Source organism: Ostrea edulis, chromosome 6 (genome assembly GCF_947568905.1).
Source record: "Ostrea edulis chromosome 6, xbOstEdul1.1, whole genome shotgun sequence".
NCBI lineage: Eukaryota > Metazoa > Mollusca > Bivalvia > Ostreida > Ostreidae > Ostrea > Ostrea edulis.
The window spans coordinates 34,334,710-34,353,414 of NC_079169.1; the positions used below are offsets into that span (position 1 = coordinate 34,334,710).

General features: G+C 36.0%; 1 protein-coding gene across 13 annotated transcripts in view; it reads right to left on the reverse strand.

The window, feature by feature from the left end:
• Positions 1–1,742: 1,742 nt before the first annotated feature.
• Positions 1,743–18,705, reverse strand: part of LOC125683337 (protein argonaute-2-like) — a 53,087-nt gene continuing 36,124 nt past the window's right edge. For 5 of the 13 annotated variants that reach the window (XM_048924387.2, XM_056139402.1, XM_048924388.2 and 2 more), the window contains 8 exons: positions 15,436–15,569; positions 14,982–15,166; positions 14,638–14,797; positions 9,235–9,325; positions 7,580–7,774; positions 7,136–7,372; positions 6,750–6,949; positions 1,743–5,896 (listed from right to left, as the gene is read on the reverse strand). In XM_048924387.2, coding sequence (XP_048780344.1) covers positions 5,788–5,896; positions 6,750–6,949; positions 7,136–7,372; positions 7,580–7,774; positions 9,235–9,325; positions 14,638–14,797; positions 14,982–15,166; positions 15,436–15,569 — 1,311 coding nt within the window. In that variant the 3' untranslated portion in view covers positions 1,743–5,787. Of the gene's footprint in view, positions 5,897–6,749; positions 6,950–7,135; positions 7,373–7,579; positions 7,775–9,234; positions 9,326–14,251; positions 14,343–14,637; positions 14,798–14,981; positions 15,167–15,435; positions 15,594–18,705 lie in introns of all 13 variants that reach the window. The other 8 variants (XM_048924384.2, XM_056139395.1, XM_056139401.1 and 5 more) reach the window with 3 other exon arrangements.

The window sequence follows — 18,705 nt, forward strand, 5'->3', positions numbered from 1 at the left end:
TTGTGAATTCAGACACGGTACTGACATCTTTATAGCAGTTTTTAGCCGAGAAGTTTGGAGATTATTTGTACTGTAGTTCCTAAAATATAATTCAACAATGCTGCCTTCTCTCTCTTAATCTAGGAGTTTTGCATTAGAGGGAATACTTTCTGATTTAACTGACCTCTCTAACTTGATACACTACGAATTCGCCATATATGACATTAACCTTTTGTGAATATTCAATTAATATTTTACACACATATACTATGCTCGCTGTGAATTTCTACCGATATATTAATTCATATTTGTGGTAATAACACGAGTTTAGCAACATGCCATTGAAAATGGTGACACGGAATGCAGTCCTAAAACCCTCTTGAAATTTTTCTCCCCCTTGGAACAGTTATTTTACATCGTATATCTTGTGATAAATAATGAAGTTCAATATTCAAATTAAAACATAACGAAAACGCATACGTCGTTGCAAATTGTCAATAAGTTAGGAATGGTACAATGTACATTCTATCTTATGTTATACTTTCATAGAATGGTATCCAGCCTTACATGTATATCTTTATTATAATTAATAATCGATTTAATTGCAAAGTTTTCTTCCTAGCTGACGTTTTTGGTATACATTTGTAATGACATTGTCTTTTCAGATATAAATGAATTTTGGGTGGGTTTTTCTTTAAAAAAAAAAAAGAAAAAAAGAAGCCCATGGGCAACATGACTCACATATAAGATTTTCCCTATACATTCGCATGTTAAACTTTTGATACCGCTTTTTTACAAACTTGATTCTGCACGATGTCAGGAAGATTTCATGTATATGTAAACTTCTTTGGCCCAATGCTTTTTGAGAAAATTTTCTCTATATATTTGTCCCCTATTGTGATCCCCATCCTACCCCCCGGGGCAATGATTTTAACAAACTTGAGTCTGCACTACGTCAGGAAGCTTTTATGTAAATGTAAACTTTTCTGGCCCAGTGGTTCTTGAGAAGATTTTAAAAAACTTGTCTCTATATATTTGTACATGTATATAAAACTTTGATCCCCTATTGCGGCCCCATCCTATCCCCGGGGGTCATGATTTTAACAAATTTGAATTTGCACTATGCCGGAAAGCTTTCATGTAAATTTGTACTTTCCTGGCTCAGTGCTTCTTGAGATTTTGAAACGATCCCACGCTATTTTTGTAATTACCTCCCCATTGAAACTTGAAAGCGCTTCATCCAAGGACGCTTTGTTCCAAGTTTGGTTGAAATTGGTCCAGTGGTTCTGGAGATGAAAATGTGAAAAATTTATGCTGACAAATTTCAATCACAAAAACTCACTCAGGTGAGCTAAACTTGAAGAAAACGAACTGCGGCCAATTCACACGAAATTTCTCAACTGTGTTGAAGTGTTTGAGTGGTAGGGGAATTGACAGAATGTTATATATCATTCAAACCAGAATTCATTGCGTCACTTGATAGGCTGTATAATGCTTCAGAATTATCGGTATAAAGAAAACTATGGGCCACTTTCTAACCCCTCCTCATAGACATCTACACCATCCATAGTATATTATAGGAAGGGTTGGTTGTACTCTGCGTTAAAAGCACGATTGTATCCTGTGTAGGAATGGTTGTATTCAAATGTCGTTTGGGCACTGTGAAGAGACGTTAAACAATACACGTTTCTCACACTGACGCTCTATCAAGGTCTCAATTTACAGCCAGGATGTTGTTGGCAATTAAAAAATGGAACACATGATTAAAATCAAGATATACAATGATTTATTCATTTAAAATACTATAGAATTTTAAAAGCAAACACCAGTGGCATGAATGTCCGTCTCTGATCAGTGTCTCTATTGCTCGTCTGAAATATTGCTAACTTAATTCATTTGTAGCAGACTTCTGTTCAACAGAATACTCTGGTCACCTTGGCCTTTTTGTTCTACATCATTAGTCTCTTGTTTGATCAAATACTTTGTCCCCAAATGAAGGACTCAAACCAAGTCTATTAATTCACACTCTATGGTTTTCGAAAATGCGTTATTAAAATTCTTTGCAACTAAATAAATTTGAACTCAATGTTTGATCATTAACCTTTACCCTGTATTAAAAAATTCTAAATTGTCAATTTCCTTCAGAATGGAAAAATTGCAAGTTTGCTCAACAAAGTTTTTGAGAATAAAAATAAGATAACTAAACATCCTATTTGGAATAACAGGGTTGTCTTGTTTGTTCTCAGGTCAAAGAAAAATTACCCATTTCAATAAAATCAATGAAAACAAAACTGAGTGTTGTTACATACATCAATATTTACCTGCTCCATGTCATAGATAAATCACATGATTTCTACATGATTTCACAACTGTACATGCAATGACACTAAAGTCAACACCAAAATATAACAGGTTAATATTTATAAATAGCTCCACAACTTTAGCAGAAAGTCGATATTGCTGGGTCCATACAGTTCAGAAAATGCCCATATACATGGTGACAGACTGTGGATCCATATTAAAAACTGTCAATACTGCAGTAAGAGAGATCTTTGCATAGGAGAGTGAATTCAGGTTTGGTTTGGATTTTGGTAGAAAATATAATTTGGAGATTTCTTTACTTATTTTGAAGAAATTCAGCAGATCTGGGCTTCCAAAAGATCTAAAAAAAAAATTGCTCTCAAGTTTTGAAGTTTTTGTAAAATAAAATAGATCTGTTACAAAACCTGCACTGCAAAGGCATCTGTGTGAGTAATAATAGTTTTTATAGGTACTCGATCTTTGCTTTCCTAATCCTTTTTCTTCTTTTTTTTTTGGTAAAGTTTAAAATATCCAAACACACAGCATCAGAAAAATATACAGGCTTTGATTTTGTGACAATAATAAAAACTTGTAGTTCATATGTTTGTGAATGATGACCTAGGGGGTCATGTTGTTTTGTTCAGGAAAGTTGTATTATATTAAACTGATTATTAAAGCATGACATTATCTGATCAAATCTCCTAGCACCAGGGTGTGTCATAATAAAAACAGAATAATCACAAAATATATATATATGTATATATAATATAACCACAGCCCTCAATGATTGCATAATAACTAAATCAAGACCAGTAGTACATTGTAAAACTCAATATACAATCAACAGTTGTAATTCATTCCATGTCTTGCATTCTTTCATTCAAATTGGTTAAATCATTCAATACTGTCAATTTCAGCTCCAGTCCTAGGACCTGTATCAAAACAAATTCTAAGGGAATAAAAAAAGTGCCTTTATTCTAAACATTCACTTAAAAAAAGAGAGCAAGATTCACTTTCACTGAATCAAAGCTGGAATTCTAAAACCCAGTACATATTGGAGCACAACTATTTTCTGTCAACACAACTGATCTGATGCAAAGTTATTCCTTATTAAAACAACATACAGTCAACAAATCTATCGGTACATAAAAATGAACAACGTAAACACAAATAGTGTGGTGTCGGTCCACACAAATTCTAAAATACATACCCAGTCTTTCCTAAGTGTGGTGAGCATTGCTCTGAGTTAATTTTGATTGGTCGACTGCACACCAGAACACCTCAGACTTGAGCCATACTGGCTGCCCAGAGCCCAGTACGACCGTCAAACTCATGGTGTACACACAGAGATCTAGGCATGCTCACCACCACAACATACGGTACAGAGAGAGGACTTCACCTGAATTTACTCTGTTCATGTTTATTGCAAAGGATTTTTTTTTATGTGCATGCATCCTCTCTCTGTAGTCAACAACCATAATAAACGAGGGCAATACAAGGTCATATAAATATGCTGCAGTTAAATATCACTAGAAAAAGATGCCAACTTTGGTACATCACGAGTAAAATGACAAATCTCCCAAGTCTATTAATAGTGCTTATGTAATCTCTCAAGATATATATCTTCCTTGGACTAGTGATGCATTCAAATAAATACAGGTCAATCTCAGAATCTTCTCTACAAAAATACTATAGGTCAGACCCTGTTCCTTAAAACTGCCGGTCATTATGGAGCAGGGGACACAAGGTCTATGGATATCGTGGTCAATTATTGGTATTTCAGATTACGGTTTATGGCATGGCACGACATTAGACAATGATAAATATGGGATTATAAATAATCTTGAGATCCACTCCACACAAAAATTAATATACTGGCACATAAATACATACGTTTAGTACACAATTTTGTTAAAAATGCCAAAATGTTTCTTTGTAACACAAATACCTCACAAAATGGTCATCACCTAATCAGTGATAGTAACATGTGTCGGGTTGATTTCATTCAAAGCCATAAATATTCTGATTATGACAAGCTGATGGAGGAAGAGTAAATTATCTATTGCATGAATCCCTAGCCAAGCCTTCATTTGTGCATCCCCTGAAGAAAAGGGGATATAAACAATGCGGCGTAATTAATTCCTAGGGGGGAATTGCATAGAACACACAGTTCAGATTCCTTTAAAATATTTTAAAAATAACTTGACAATTAAAAATCATTGTATACACTTTGAGCACATCTTATTTACAACAGTTTATCACGGAATGATGTCATTTTCAGTAGTTACTGTTTTTATCACGATATTTTGTGCTATAAAATCTGAAGCCTACTTATTGCACACTCTATTTTTGGGGGGGCGGGGGTGGGGGAGGGGCTATAGATATATTGGAGATTGTCAATAAGGGAAAGAGAGAAAGGGGGATTTTTTGTTTTACAATATTTGTACTAGCACCTACAACGCCTGCTGTTTATCATGGGACTGAAGCCTAGGATACACAACACCAAGTAACCAGCAGACCTTGGCAATCACTGGAGCGTATCACAGGCAAGGCGTGTTGTCGTCAGTAAGTAGACATTTAAATGCTGCAGGGCATCCCTATCCATTTGGAAGGCTCAATGATATGGATACAACATCACCATGACGACATGATATGCTCATTACACAACATGACTAGACTAATTATGCAGGGTCATAAGGTCACAGGTTTTTTTTTTTTTTTTAAAATAGTTTTTTTTTAAATCATTCTTGACTGGACTCTCCCCTAGTCCTCAACAATAGATCAATAATAATTATACAGTCATACATAGGTCACCTACACAAACGGGACTACACCGAGGAAAATAAAAGTAGCAAATAAAAGGACTCTGGGTTTTCTCCCTTGGCAGGTGGTAATTTTTGTTTATTTAATTGGTGGACCTCTCCTTTGGTGGGACTATAAAATAAACTATGGCAAGTTAAAAATAAACATAAATAAACAGTGAGCTAGTACAACAATGATATGCTAAGCTACAATGGAGGGGGGAGTATTATGTCATTGAGGGATTACACCCACCAACACATGGAATGACTGAAATGTAGATATGCTTCACGTGAAATGGCATCTTTGTCAGCACAGTTTGTCGGCTGAGATTTATCATTTATGGCAGAAAATAATTACTTTGAGCTTCTAAGCACCACATGCATCTTCGTTGGCAACACAAAGCCGCAAAATTGTGTCAAAGATGCATCATTAAAATAAAAACCCGAAAAATTTATACAAATATGTGGAATGTATGCTCTACCAGGTCTGCAAAGTTTCTTGAGAAAAAAAAAAAAAAAAAAAAAAATTAAAAGAACAACCAAAAATAAAAGCATCATTCTATACAACAAATAGAATTAATACCCCACAATGATTCTAACAGAAATCCAAGTCAACATCACTAAATAAAATACTGCCTTATAAAATTGGGGATCAAAATCTCCCTCCAAAAGTTCGAAAGAATCACTGTGGATTGATCTCCCCTCATTAGGCAAAGTACATGACCTTGGTTGTATCTGGGTGGACAGTCACAGCTCGAGCCATGGCCGTTGGAGTTCTGTCCTCACTGTTGTCGGAGTGACGACTTCCCTCTCCGCTGAAAAATTAAATAGACCATTTTTCAAAAAGTGAAACAGAAGCATCAATCAATTTATGTGAAAAAAAAATCAATTATCATTGTAAATGAAACAGAATCAATAGTAGTGTTATTATAGAGGCCAATCCTGCACTTTTTTTCATTGAACCCAACATCCATTTTTACAGCTTTCTAGTTTCATAAATCGTCATAATGGTCGACTTCCTTTTAAAACATGAATGAAAATATAAATATCAGCAACATTTGTATATTCCTGTTAAAGCTACATATTGCTGGGTAGCTCAGTCGATTAACGTACCAACTGATGATCTGTAGATCGTGGGTTCCAATGCAGCAGGGGTTTTAAATTTTTTTTTATGAATTACTTTCTACTATAAAAGAATAAGCAAAGTAAATATGAAAGTTCTTAATTGCAAAATATTATTTCTCACTAAGGAGGACTGCTAAGCCAGAAAATTTTGATATGGATAAAAGTGGAGGATATGTACAACATTTTGAAATTGAAAACTTTCAGATTAATTTTATTTAGTCAAAAAATGCAGTTTTAGTAGAAAGCAATCTGAAAAAATTCAAAACCCTTGCTGGACTCAAACCTGCAATCTACAGTTTAGAAGTCGATGTACTAACCTACCAAGTTACTCAGCTAGCCAATGATATTTGAAATAAATAGACAAATATTGCTGATATCTATATTTTCAGTCATGTTTTAAAAGGAAGTCAGCCATTATGAGGATGTAGAGTACCCCCTTAAGTATTTGGGTACTTTTGCATAATTATCATGCATTATTAGGTCTAATACAAAAATACAGCAGGACTGCATGAAATAAATCCAGATATTGTATGTAAACCTTACCTGTCGTGTTCCTTTTCCACCAGGTGATAACGAGCACGGAAGGCGACTAGATGGGCATAATAGGCTGGGGCGGGAATGGACACACTGCGAGTGCATCGGACGTAAGTATGACACAACTGATAGGTCAGTGTCTGGAGTTCATCTGCGTTAAATCTGTTGTCGTCCCACAGTACATGGTAATGGGACGGACGACTGGTGCCCTGTGGGAAACAAACTCTTTGACTATAGTTCAAGCTATTTGTGAATCTGGTTTTAAATGTTTCAACTGAGTAATTTACTATCTTATACTCTGAAGGCATTTTACAATCTTTTACTTTGAATGTATTTAACAATCCTAACATGCTTTGAAGGTATTTTACAATCTGAATAATCCTAGCATGCTATACCTGTATTCCAGCATGACTACACAGATAGAAGTCGAACTCTGTAGGGTGAGTGATCCCAACGTCCACTGTGGTTCCCGCGGGAATGTTTCCACTACGTCCTATTTGGTCTTTCCGATCCGCACAGAAAAGTCGGGTGTGGTGGCGTTTCTGCACGACAATGAATGTGATTCCTGGCTGGTAACCTAACTCTAGTTTCATGCAGGCCTCTCGCACAGCACGCAGCTCGTGTTGCAACACCTATAAGACATACCGTACGTATTGAAGTTAAGTACACGGTATGTGATTTTACACATAGCTTTGATTATTACACACAATGAATCAGCATCATTCAAACATAATAAATTACCGAGACTGGTAAAAATTATCTGGGACCCAGCATTTTAAAAAATCAACAAGCCCAACCGATTCGACAAAATCCTTGTCATGATCTTTTAACTCGTTTACCTGCTGGAACTGTCCTTCACTGACTCCATCCCGGTAGAAGATAATTCGAGTTGGTTTGAAGCGTGTGGCCTTGTAGAAGTGGATGAGAAGTTCCCGTACCATGGAAGACAACTCTTGGATGATCTCCTGTCGATGTTGCTGGACTCGAACTGTCGAGGAATAACGGCTGGGATGTCCATCCATACTGCCAACAACCTACACAAGCATCGCAACCTCATTTACACAAACATCACAATTACAAAATCACCACTAATATGTTACTAGTTCTCGATATGTAGCTTTTAATTTGCATGTATTAACTCAAAGATAAAAATGTTTATCTTCCAATTTTCAATTTCTTCAAGCTTGCATTAAACTTCATGTAAACATTGTGTTTGTGGTGCGATTTATATCAAAATAGACCATGCAGTATGTACTGTATACTAATAAATAGCACATACAGTATTCACTATCAAAAGATCATTATACAGAGAGCATATGTTCAGATACCAAGTACATTAAAGTATCAGAAAAAAATATATTTCTGTTTGAGAGTGCTGAGCATCTGACAGCTGCATATGAGATGGCAGGCTTATTAATTCTGTTTCTTTTTAATTTCTGTTCTGATTTTGTTTGGTCTTTTATGCATGCATTCAAAGCATAGTAAATGTAAATGTAGCAGGCATGTAAATAAATCAACACAGACACTAAATACAACCAAATGGATTGATTTCAATCGTTACATAAAAAGTGCATGTACATATGTATGTATTTCAAATTTAATCAAGTGTCAAGAATTCACATTGTCTGAATTTTGGTGGATCCAATTATTCAAAAACAAACCCTGTAACTGATCAAATCTTTGGTGCCACATTCATTCTTGAGGCCAAATGAACCATTTTATCTTGGTATCAATAACAAAGTATATTAGTGATACAGTCTAGTATTTTTCTACAGTGAAGTCCAAAACATCTATCTCTGGTTTTAGTTTCAATATACACTTAAAATCAGTATGTGTATGTACGTGTGTGTGCTTGAGGTGCAATGATTCATTGCGACACATCAAAAACCGTGATTCTGTCAGCCAATTCGATTCTCAATTCACAACTGAGCAAATTTGGTTCGGTTCAATATAAAAGAATAACATGTACAAGTTATCTATTTACTTCCTTCAACTTTTCAACTGATTGGCAAAAAATCGCCCAATCAACACTTAAGTCACTAAAACAAACAAGATGGAGGAACATGAAGGCAATCCAATGCTCAAAGTTCCCCCCAAGCCACTTAAGTCCAAAGAGAGGGAGTATTTTGGTTTTAGATAGGTAGTAAAAGATTAGAAAACATGTGAGTTTTGTTTTGATTAGTCCCAATGATTTGCTGCAATCTTGTAATGAGTGTAACTACTTCTTGGATCAAACCAGCATATCATGCTTTTAAAATATTTGTTCTTTAAAAAAAAAATTAATGATTGAAATTTAATCAATTGTGGCCTTCCTATTATCTGTAGTGTTTGTGTGTGATAGTTGTTATTGAAAGAGAATGTTGAGTAAACCAAATACTAATTAAAATAATCAAATCAAAAGTAACTGAATCATATGGCTAAAATCAAAATTGATTTCGAAAAGTTTGTGAATCGTTGCAGCTCTAGTGTGTGCAGTGAAGTAAAACAGACTTACTGCAGCTATGGATGGTTTGCTGGCGTCTCCTGCTGGAGGGTGAGTGACATCTGCACCGAGGAAAATTACAGGTTCTCTAAATATGTTGGGACTGAAAGAACAAGGAGCTTGAAAGAACATGCAGATTATACAATGAAGCAGTAATCATGCCCAAGCCAGAACTGAGCAGCATGCATAAAACAGCTACCCAGAGTTCTTGAAATTTCTTTTGAAGTGTCGGACATTTGGTCTGACACTGTTAGAAATAGTGTCAGCCCAAACAAAATTTTGTCAGTCCAGATAAAAATGCATCGCTTTTGAGGTTTTCATAAATTTTATTTAAAATCAACTACATGTGTAATTGTATTCAATCTCCATCTCAGCCATAAGTTTATAAATTATCTTTTCATACCCTTTCTCATCTTCCTTACACTCTGAATGAATCTTCCTCACTTTCACTATCCGGGTCACTTTCTTGCTCTATTTCTCTCTCACCCTCCACTTCTCTCTTATCCTCCATTTTTCTCTCTATCCTGTATATTCCTCTCAACTTCTTTCTCATCTTCCTCTGCAATTGTTGTAACTACTTTTTCTCTCACTTTTGCCGGGTGTAGCTGGTCTTTCGTCAGTTTCGACTTTGAGCAGATTGTGTCACCAAGCAGTAGGTAAAACTGCTGCAAACAAAAGCCATTGTCTCCCAGATTGCCAGGCGGAGATACAATTGGTTTATCTTCTCGTAGTTCCTCACAACTGATTCCTCACGTTTACGTTTCAATGTGTTGCTAGATTTAGCATTGGTTTGAACATTTATGAGCCACATGGCCGCCATTTTCCCCAGTAAAAATCGGACTTCCATCCCGATCTTATATCAGCCATCAGGACCGACAATTAAGTAACTTGTGTCGGACATTTACTACTTTTATCGGATAATCCGACATTACCGACACTTTTCCAAGAACTCTGGCTACCAAAAACATCAAAACAAGATCCCTCAAACTCAGAGACTAGATACCTCTTCCCGGGGACCACACCTCACTCCACCCAGGGACCACACCCCTCAAACCCAGGGACCAGATACCTTAAACCCAGGGACCAGATTTCCCAACCCCAGGGCCAGACACTATTAAACTGAAGACAAAATTTAATATTCTGTTTTCAGAGCATTGACATATGAATACTAGGTGCTCCAATTAAAGGTAAACAAGCATTCTGAGAGTATTGCATGGCAATACAAAGTTCCCAACTGGTTGCAAAAATCACTGTACCACAACAATATTCAAAGTTCATTATGTAGGTTATGGTAAAAGGGAAAATTGGGGAACCAGAATAGGAATGATTGGAAATCAACTACTATTCGAGTAGAGACTAGACCAAGAAAAAAGACAAATTTATAATTAGGTTTAGGTCTTTAACCAAGTCAATAAATTGTGACATGTAGATAATCATGAATAATTTATCTATATTGTAGTATTACTATGCTAGAAGTTTTAATGAGTGTAGTATTCTTAATTCTTATCTACAGAGATAAGAAACTTGGATGTAAACTAACAATTCATGCTATTTCTCTATGTCCAAGAGCCATAACTTAATGGAAAATCAACGGACCAAGATGAAATTCAAACTTGATCTGTAACTTGTTATGGCAAAGCAATGTACCAAATATCAAATGAATATCTGCAAGCACAACCAAAAAAAAGTCAGGAAAACTGATAATTCGTGCTATTTTTCTAACTCCAAGGACCATAACTAAGTGAAAAATCAACGGACCGAGACGAAATTCAAACTTGATCTGTGACTTGTTATGGCAAAGCCACATACCAAATATAAAATAAATATCTGCAAGAACAGAGAAAACAAGAGGTACTGTGAGCAATGCTCACTAAGAATACCCCCCGCTTACCCCAATCTCCCAAAGGGTGTTGGTAATAGGTATAAACTATCTCTTTTCTGAGTGTAAAAAACAAATGGCATGACAAACCTTGGGTATTCTCGTTTGTAGGGAGAAATGGATTATCTAGGAACACAGTATCTCCATGCGATGAAAAAAGACGTTAAAGAATTTAAATGGAAACCATATTGCTACTTCGATGTCCAGTGCGTGTGACTTTTTACCCCAAAATCGATAGGGAACATCTTCATCCCATGGGTAGTCCATATGTATGATATGGTGACTGTAGGTGGAAAGGATAACGCTTTAGAGCCCGGAAACCATATTGCTACTTCGATGTCCAGGGTGCTTGACCTTTGACCCCAAAATCGATAGGGAACATCTTCATCCCATGGGTAGTCCATATATATGATATGGTAAGGGTAGGTGGAAAGGATAATGCTTTAGAGCCCGGAAACCATTGCGTCTACAGACGGACGGACAGACAGACGGACAACCCGATTCCAGTATACCCCCACAACTTGTTGCGGGGGGTATAAAAAGTGCGGAAAACTGGACTGATGGACAGACAGACGGACGGAGCGCGAACCTAAAGTCCCTCGACTTCGTCGGTAGGTGATTAATAACACACTGCCATTAAGGCACACTTCCTTTTGAACCATAAATGGAAAAACGTAATTTTACACATTATTAGTTACATTTCTTGTCATTTTAAACTTTATGTTATAACGGGACAACTCAGTACTATGCTAATTGCTATGGATCTGAAGATTGAGGGGGTAAAAGGATGCCATTCCAAACTATTACATTAGTGCCTATGGACTCCTCTCAATGTATAATTTTTTAAAAAATGCTGAGAATTCACTATGTGGTGTGGATTGCCATAGTGACTGGTCACATGCTGATCATGCTATAAATAGCTGGAGTCAGTCACTTAAACCATTGTCTCCTGAATCGGCCAATCAAAAGAACCCCTACTACTTTCTATTTTTTTTAACTAATAAATTCAATGGAAGGGCTATTCCAGCAAAAAACGTACTGGGGGGGGGGGGGGGACGACGGATGGACTCGGGAAAATATATTTGTATGGGTGGTTGTCTTCCAGGTTAAAAAAAAAACAACACATGGGTGCCTGTGAATTATGATAAAAGTGAAAACGTATCACGTTACTTTTCTTTTATTACAAGAGAAGAAGAAAAGTGGAGCCATCCTACATAAAGTACGAAAAAGAGATTGATAAATGAGCAGATAACTTAATGTTACCGTAAAACTTTATCCTCCAAGGCATTACCCAACCTATTGTACCTGTCCTAAACGACCACCTGTCTAACACAATCAACGATCATGAGTTTTACAACCTTTGCGTGTAATTTCACCTTTATGAAACGACTGTACATTTTTCGATTACAACGTGATTCTTAGTTTCGATTTCAGTCGAGCATGACTATTCTGGGAATTATCGCCCCTAACACTTTCGTTTTAAAATGCACAGGTAATAGTTCAGCGGTGATCTTGTTTAATCGGCACTCTGAATCAATTATTATACCCAAGCATCAATTGGTTAACGTGCAATTAACATGCAGCGTCGTGTGAGGTTAATTACCAAAACCCGAGTTGTTGTTTATTTAACAAAATCAAGGATCAGGGAATCAAGGCCATTGTTTCCGAAGGTGTGAATTTCGACAGACTTTGATATGTGCGGGGTAAATCAGATATGAAATCTCCCACCTGGTATACCATTACGTTTAACAGAGTGGAAAATTTGCCTGATTGCGATATAAATCAGGCAAATATTGTGCTTGGGACTGAAATTTTAAATGGACTACTTGTGAGTTTCCTGTACGAGAGATTGTAGGGAGAAAAGTCAAAGGAAAAAAGTCCCAGTCTATATGCATACACTTTGTAATTTAGGGAAATATCTGTCTTGCACTTAAGTTGTGAGAAAACCTAACTCGTTGAGAAGTTCTTTTCCGTTGCTTGCTTGAGTTTGTACACTGCTATACAATGCTATTTTATGTATACATATTGTAACTGATGTAATAAGACACATGTCTTTTAAATGCAATAAAGAGAGTAACAATATATGTGAATTTAAATTTTAAGTGGTATAATTTCATATTTTATTTAGTTTTATATCATTAAAAAAAAACAACAAATTTTTGTTATTTCAACAATTAACAAGCACCCAGATCATAACATGAGTAAAAAGGACATGTACATCTAGTCCAGAAATGATATGAAAATACCCCACATCATTAGTCTAGTGAAACTGTTTATAATAAGCAAACAGAGCTAGGTTTCTACAACTCACATGTTTCCAAAGTATACAAAATTAATTGCATTTTTTCTTTCATTTTATATGCTGAGATCATCCTTTTTTTCCTTACCAAAATTGCATTGGAAACCAAACTATGTAATTTTTTTCTGCAATGATTGTTACCTTCATCTCCCGATGAAACAACAAAGAAAGACATTTTATTGTTTATATTTTTATGCATTTTTAAAAATATAAATTAGAATTAAGTTCTAAAATATCATATGGTTGATCCATTTGTTACGTTAAATGAAACAGTCAATACCCCATTTGACCTTTGACTTGGTAATGATTATGCAGACAGGTGGTACTAGAAAACCGAATCAAGCTAGTTTGCAACAAACATGTATCCATTGTATGTTGAAAACAAAGCCAATTTCAAAAGAAATATAAGAGAAAAGATTCAGTGAATGTAAATATATTGGATTAAGACCAATATGAACTTGTTGAAACTAAACTCTACCTTGAAAGGAAAATCTTAATATACAGGTGATTTCAGTATTGAATTCTTTATCTTATTTGTATGGGTGGTGGTGGCAGGGGAGAATCTAATTGTATGGGTGGTGGTAGCAGAGGAAAATTTAATGTATGGGTGGCTGTCTTAAAAATAAAGTGCCTCCCCCCCCCCCCCCCCATATTTTTTTTTGGCTGGAATAGCCCTAAACCAAATTTCCAATTTTCTCATTTTAAATTCAAATTGTATAAAATGTTAAGGCAAAACATTCTTTAACTTTCCGTCGTGAGACTACACAACCTCATCAAAGAACATGGTTTTGAGCGATGATCACCAGAAGATAAGAGACGATTGTATTGGTTACAGGTTGACATGGACTTACAGCAGCAATGGAAGGTTTAGATTTGTCACCAGCCGGTGGGTGGGTCACATTAGCACCCAGAAAAATGACTGGTTCTCGGAAAACCTTGGGACTGGAATAGTAACTTGGTCCATGGAGTGCATTCACAATTATCATCACCAATTACATCAAACCCAATTTCTCTCATTATTACGTCAATATCAACACTGCATCATTTACAATAAAACAATTCTTGCAGATACTAAAATAATCTCAATCAACTTAGTAGTTTTTCCCCCCTTTATTTTTCATTAATTATATGTAGATCAAGCAAGTATTTAAACACTAGTGAAAGAAGAAATCTGACAACTAGTATACAACTCGTATATCTATTTCTTTTTTGTCTTTAATGGACAGTGGTAACTCACCGTATACTGGGCAGCAGGATGTTGTTGATTCCACCAAGCTTGACATTGATTTTGAGGCAGAGATTAGACAAAGTCTGGGGTGTTGTTTTGTTCACATTTTTGGCTTGAACACATTGTGTGGCTAATCCAAATAAAATATCGCCAACCCGCTTTACCTCAGCTAAAAGAAGACAATATCAGACATACATGTATATCATGCCACATACATATTAATAATGGTATCAATTATTGTTTTACGATGTCTATCTGAATCTCAATGAGACTCAAATCTTGACAGCTTTACGTGAAATGTACTGTCACAGGCAAAGAGTAACATCATGCAAACATGGAAAGTAAAATCTTACCGTAGACAGGTGTTTTCCCAGGCAGCACCACCACTATCAGCTGCAGTCCTTGATATGTGTTTTTGAGATATCGGAACATGGGCTCTACCTGATCTGGTCCAGTGGCATATTTACAGAAACATGGCTGCCCAAGAATGGGCATGCCTGCATCGTTCGAGATTCTTTGCAATTGCTGGGTAAAGTTCCTAAAAACAACCAATCAGATTATGCATTAACGATCATTAAGTGGGGCCAATTGTCTTAAAAATGAAACAGGAAACTCAGTATTGCCAAAAAATACAGTTAGTTTGACAACATACAAAATATGTGGAATTATAAACATGAATTGAAAAGGTTTAAGGAATAGTACAAACAATAGAAAGACTCCATTTCATCAACGAAATAAATGATGCTTCAGTGTAGATGAGACACCAAGCCATTAACTGAAACAACACAGCTTTGTATATTCACATACCTAAGTGCATCTTCCCTGACGGTTCGTTGTGGTGCGAAACAAGCGATGGCCCAGACACGGATTTCTGTGCCCGAGTAGAACTGCTTCCCTCTCATGTCCCACACTCCCTGGTTTGGCACTGCCTGAGCTTTGGTCTGAAATAGGTCCGGGTTCACAAGCTTAAAGGTTAAATATTAAACATATAGGCATTTAGGCTATACAAAGTTAGAAATCTAGTTCTCAGGCCTCTTCATCCCCCCTTTCCAAATTAAGTTTTCTTTCAAGACGTGATGTAGTTACCATTTCAAAATTGAAATATAAAGTCTTCCAAAAAAAGAAAAAGGAAAATAAAATAAATTTTAAAAATACTTATCAAGCAACGACAATAATTAAAAGATGCAGTTGTATACAAAATTTCATTGAACCTGTGTTCTTTACATCACTGCATTGAACTTGAAATGATAATATGAAATTAAAACCATAGAATGATACCCATTTCCCAGTGAAGAAGAAATAAAACATAATGGATAGGCCTGAGTACCAGATAATTTTTTGTCGCCTTACCTACAAACATTACTGAATAAACTGATGCTTCAGACATATATTCCTATATTTTTATAAGATGATTTTCTCCAATATCTTATATAACAGGGATTGACATTAACGGTTGTCCTAGGCAAGTGAAAACCCAGTTCGGACAAGTGAAACTCAATACCCAATGGGGAAAGTGATTATTTCAGTAGGAAATGTAATTATTTTCATTAAGGTTGATAAATATTAAGTATTAGAAAATAAAGTCCAGCTCCGTATTTTTTGGTTTCTTTACAGAATTCTCAACTGTTTGGCCCCTTTCTTATAGATCGCAAGGTATCTTATCCTATCAGCAAGTTGTTCCTAATAACCTAGACATCCAATGTACAACTTATTTTAGGCATGTTTGTGAGAAAATGGCGGCTTCACAATCGTTTCTCGAAGTAACATTCAGAAAGAACCAATGTAGGGAATAAAAATAAATCTCAATTAAAAGAAAGTGTGAGCTTTAGGAAGCGTGACAATCTAGAGGTTTAATAGATACTGAGGGCACTATGGTCTGTACCTTGTGTCAAAAATTCAGCGCTACCACCAGTACTTTGTATTTTTTTTTTAACCATAATACTACTTATGAAATTGATGGCATCTAAGCACTTTTTTATTGAGTTATTGACTAAAAACGAATTTGTTACACTTTTAAAAATGTTTTAGTTTTTAATTTAATCTTATACACGTATTAACACATCACTTTTTTTGCGGCGAAAAGATTGATTTCTCTACCTTGATTGACCTTTGTAATTTTCTATAACTTTAACATTTGGTTTTCATTTTGCCATAAATATCATTCAACTACAACAAAAGGCCCATGGGCCACACCCCTCACATGAGTCACCGTGGCCCATATTCAAAGAATTTTCCCTATCTATTTGGATGTAAAACTTTGATCCCTATTGTGGCCCCAATCTACACCATGGGCCATCATTTTTACAAAATTGAATCTGCACGATGTTAGGAAGCTTTCATGTAAATGTAAGCACTATGTTAGGAAGCTTTCATGTAAATATAAACTTCTTTGGCCCAAATGTTCTTGAGAAGATTTTCTCTATATAATAGTATGTAAAACTTTGATCCTCTATTGTGGCCCCATCCTACCTCCGGGGGCCATGATTTTAACAAGAGGCCCATGGGCCAAACTTCCGCCAGAGTTTGTTTGCTCACAAACCAAACTCTTCCAGTTAGGCATTATGGGATAGCGATTTCTTAGGCCGCATATACTGTGTGACGTCACTGTAGAATGACGAAAAAATATAACGTCAAACGTAAATAACTTTCAAAACAAGAACATAAACATTAAGTTCATTGCTTTACACAATAATTTGAACAGAGTCTCCCGACTTTTTAATGATCTTTTGATCATTTATGTTTAAAATAAAATCCATACATTTATATTTATTTAACGTTCTTAGTGTCAATATCTTCAAGCTTTAACTAGGAACTACTTTTTTAGTGTTATTTGCCCGAGTGATAATCGCGGATTCACAATATACAAATCTGTATATTGTACTGCGTCACATAGGAGAGGTCTATACTTAGGTGACGTAATGAGGCCTCAACGGGGAGTTTGGCCCATTGGCTACATCAGTCACCTGAGCAGCAGTTCCTAGCAATAAACAAGCTTCAGCAAAACTATCATTATAAAAGCGGCTTGGTTCAGAATTTTTTTTCCAAAGGTAACAACTAAAAATTCACCAATTTTGAAACTTGATCATTAAACTTGACATCAAATTCATCAATTAAGATATGCACCTATAGATGGATATGGCCTTCCACAGTGATTCAGATTGACATCGGTGATCAGCAAATGGCCGATAAATATTCACAATGGCTGACTAAAATTCACCAGAATTTTGTTTTTCGGTGACAGTATGGCTGATCGTTTTTTTTAGTGTTTGCCAGCCATGGGAAAGTTAGCGCTATCCGTCTTGGTTTGTCATATTAAACACAAGTACTCAATCATCATTTGTAAAGATGATTTTGATTGGTTTGCGAAAAACTTTTGCCCAATCAAAATTACTATGAGAGTAAAAAATGATAAACTGATACCCCTGTTGATCTCGCTTCTTTTGTTTGTGTGGAGCACCAATCAATGGGGAACCAGTTTAGGAAGAAAACGGCTCCGAAGAAGAGCCTGGTTTGATGAAGGGCAACAAACCCCATTAAACATAAGATTTTCCAGTTGCGATAGTTCAGTGCTTCGTAACTGGGAGGTCGTGAGATCGAGCCCACTCGTGCCATGACCGCGTCAAACCAAAGACATATAGAATACATAGGTAGTGCCGGATTGCGCCTTCATCAAATGTTCTGCATTTACTAGCTTTAAAAGTGAGAATCACGGGTCATTCTGATATTTCCTTAAAAACAGAGGTCCTGGCAGGCATTGGCATTTAAAAAAGCCTTACTGCTTTGGTCCTGAACGCTCAGCATAGGTCTAAATTTGTGATACTTCACCTACAACTGGTGACGTCTCGATACGAATGAAAAATTATCGATGGGACGTGAAACAAACAAAAACAAATAACACCCAGCAACACAGGAAGGGACCAAGAAGAATTCCAAAATAGCGAAAAGTCATGATAATTAAACTGAAGAATTGAGAAGTAAAAAGTTAGCATTTAACTAATAAAGTTTATTTTGCAGCATTGCTTCATATATATTTAGGGCCAAAAGTTTTCATGGAGTTAGGCCTGTACCTTTTTGATC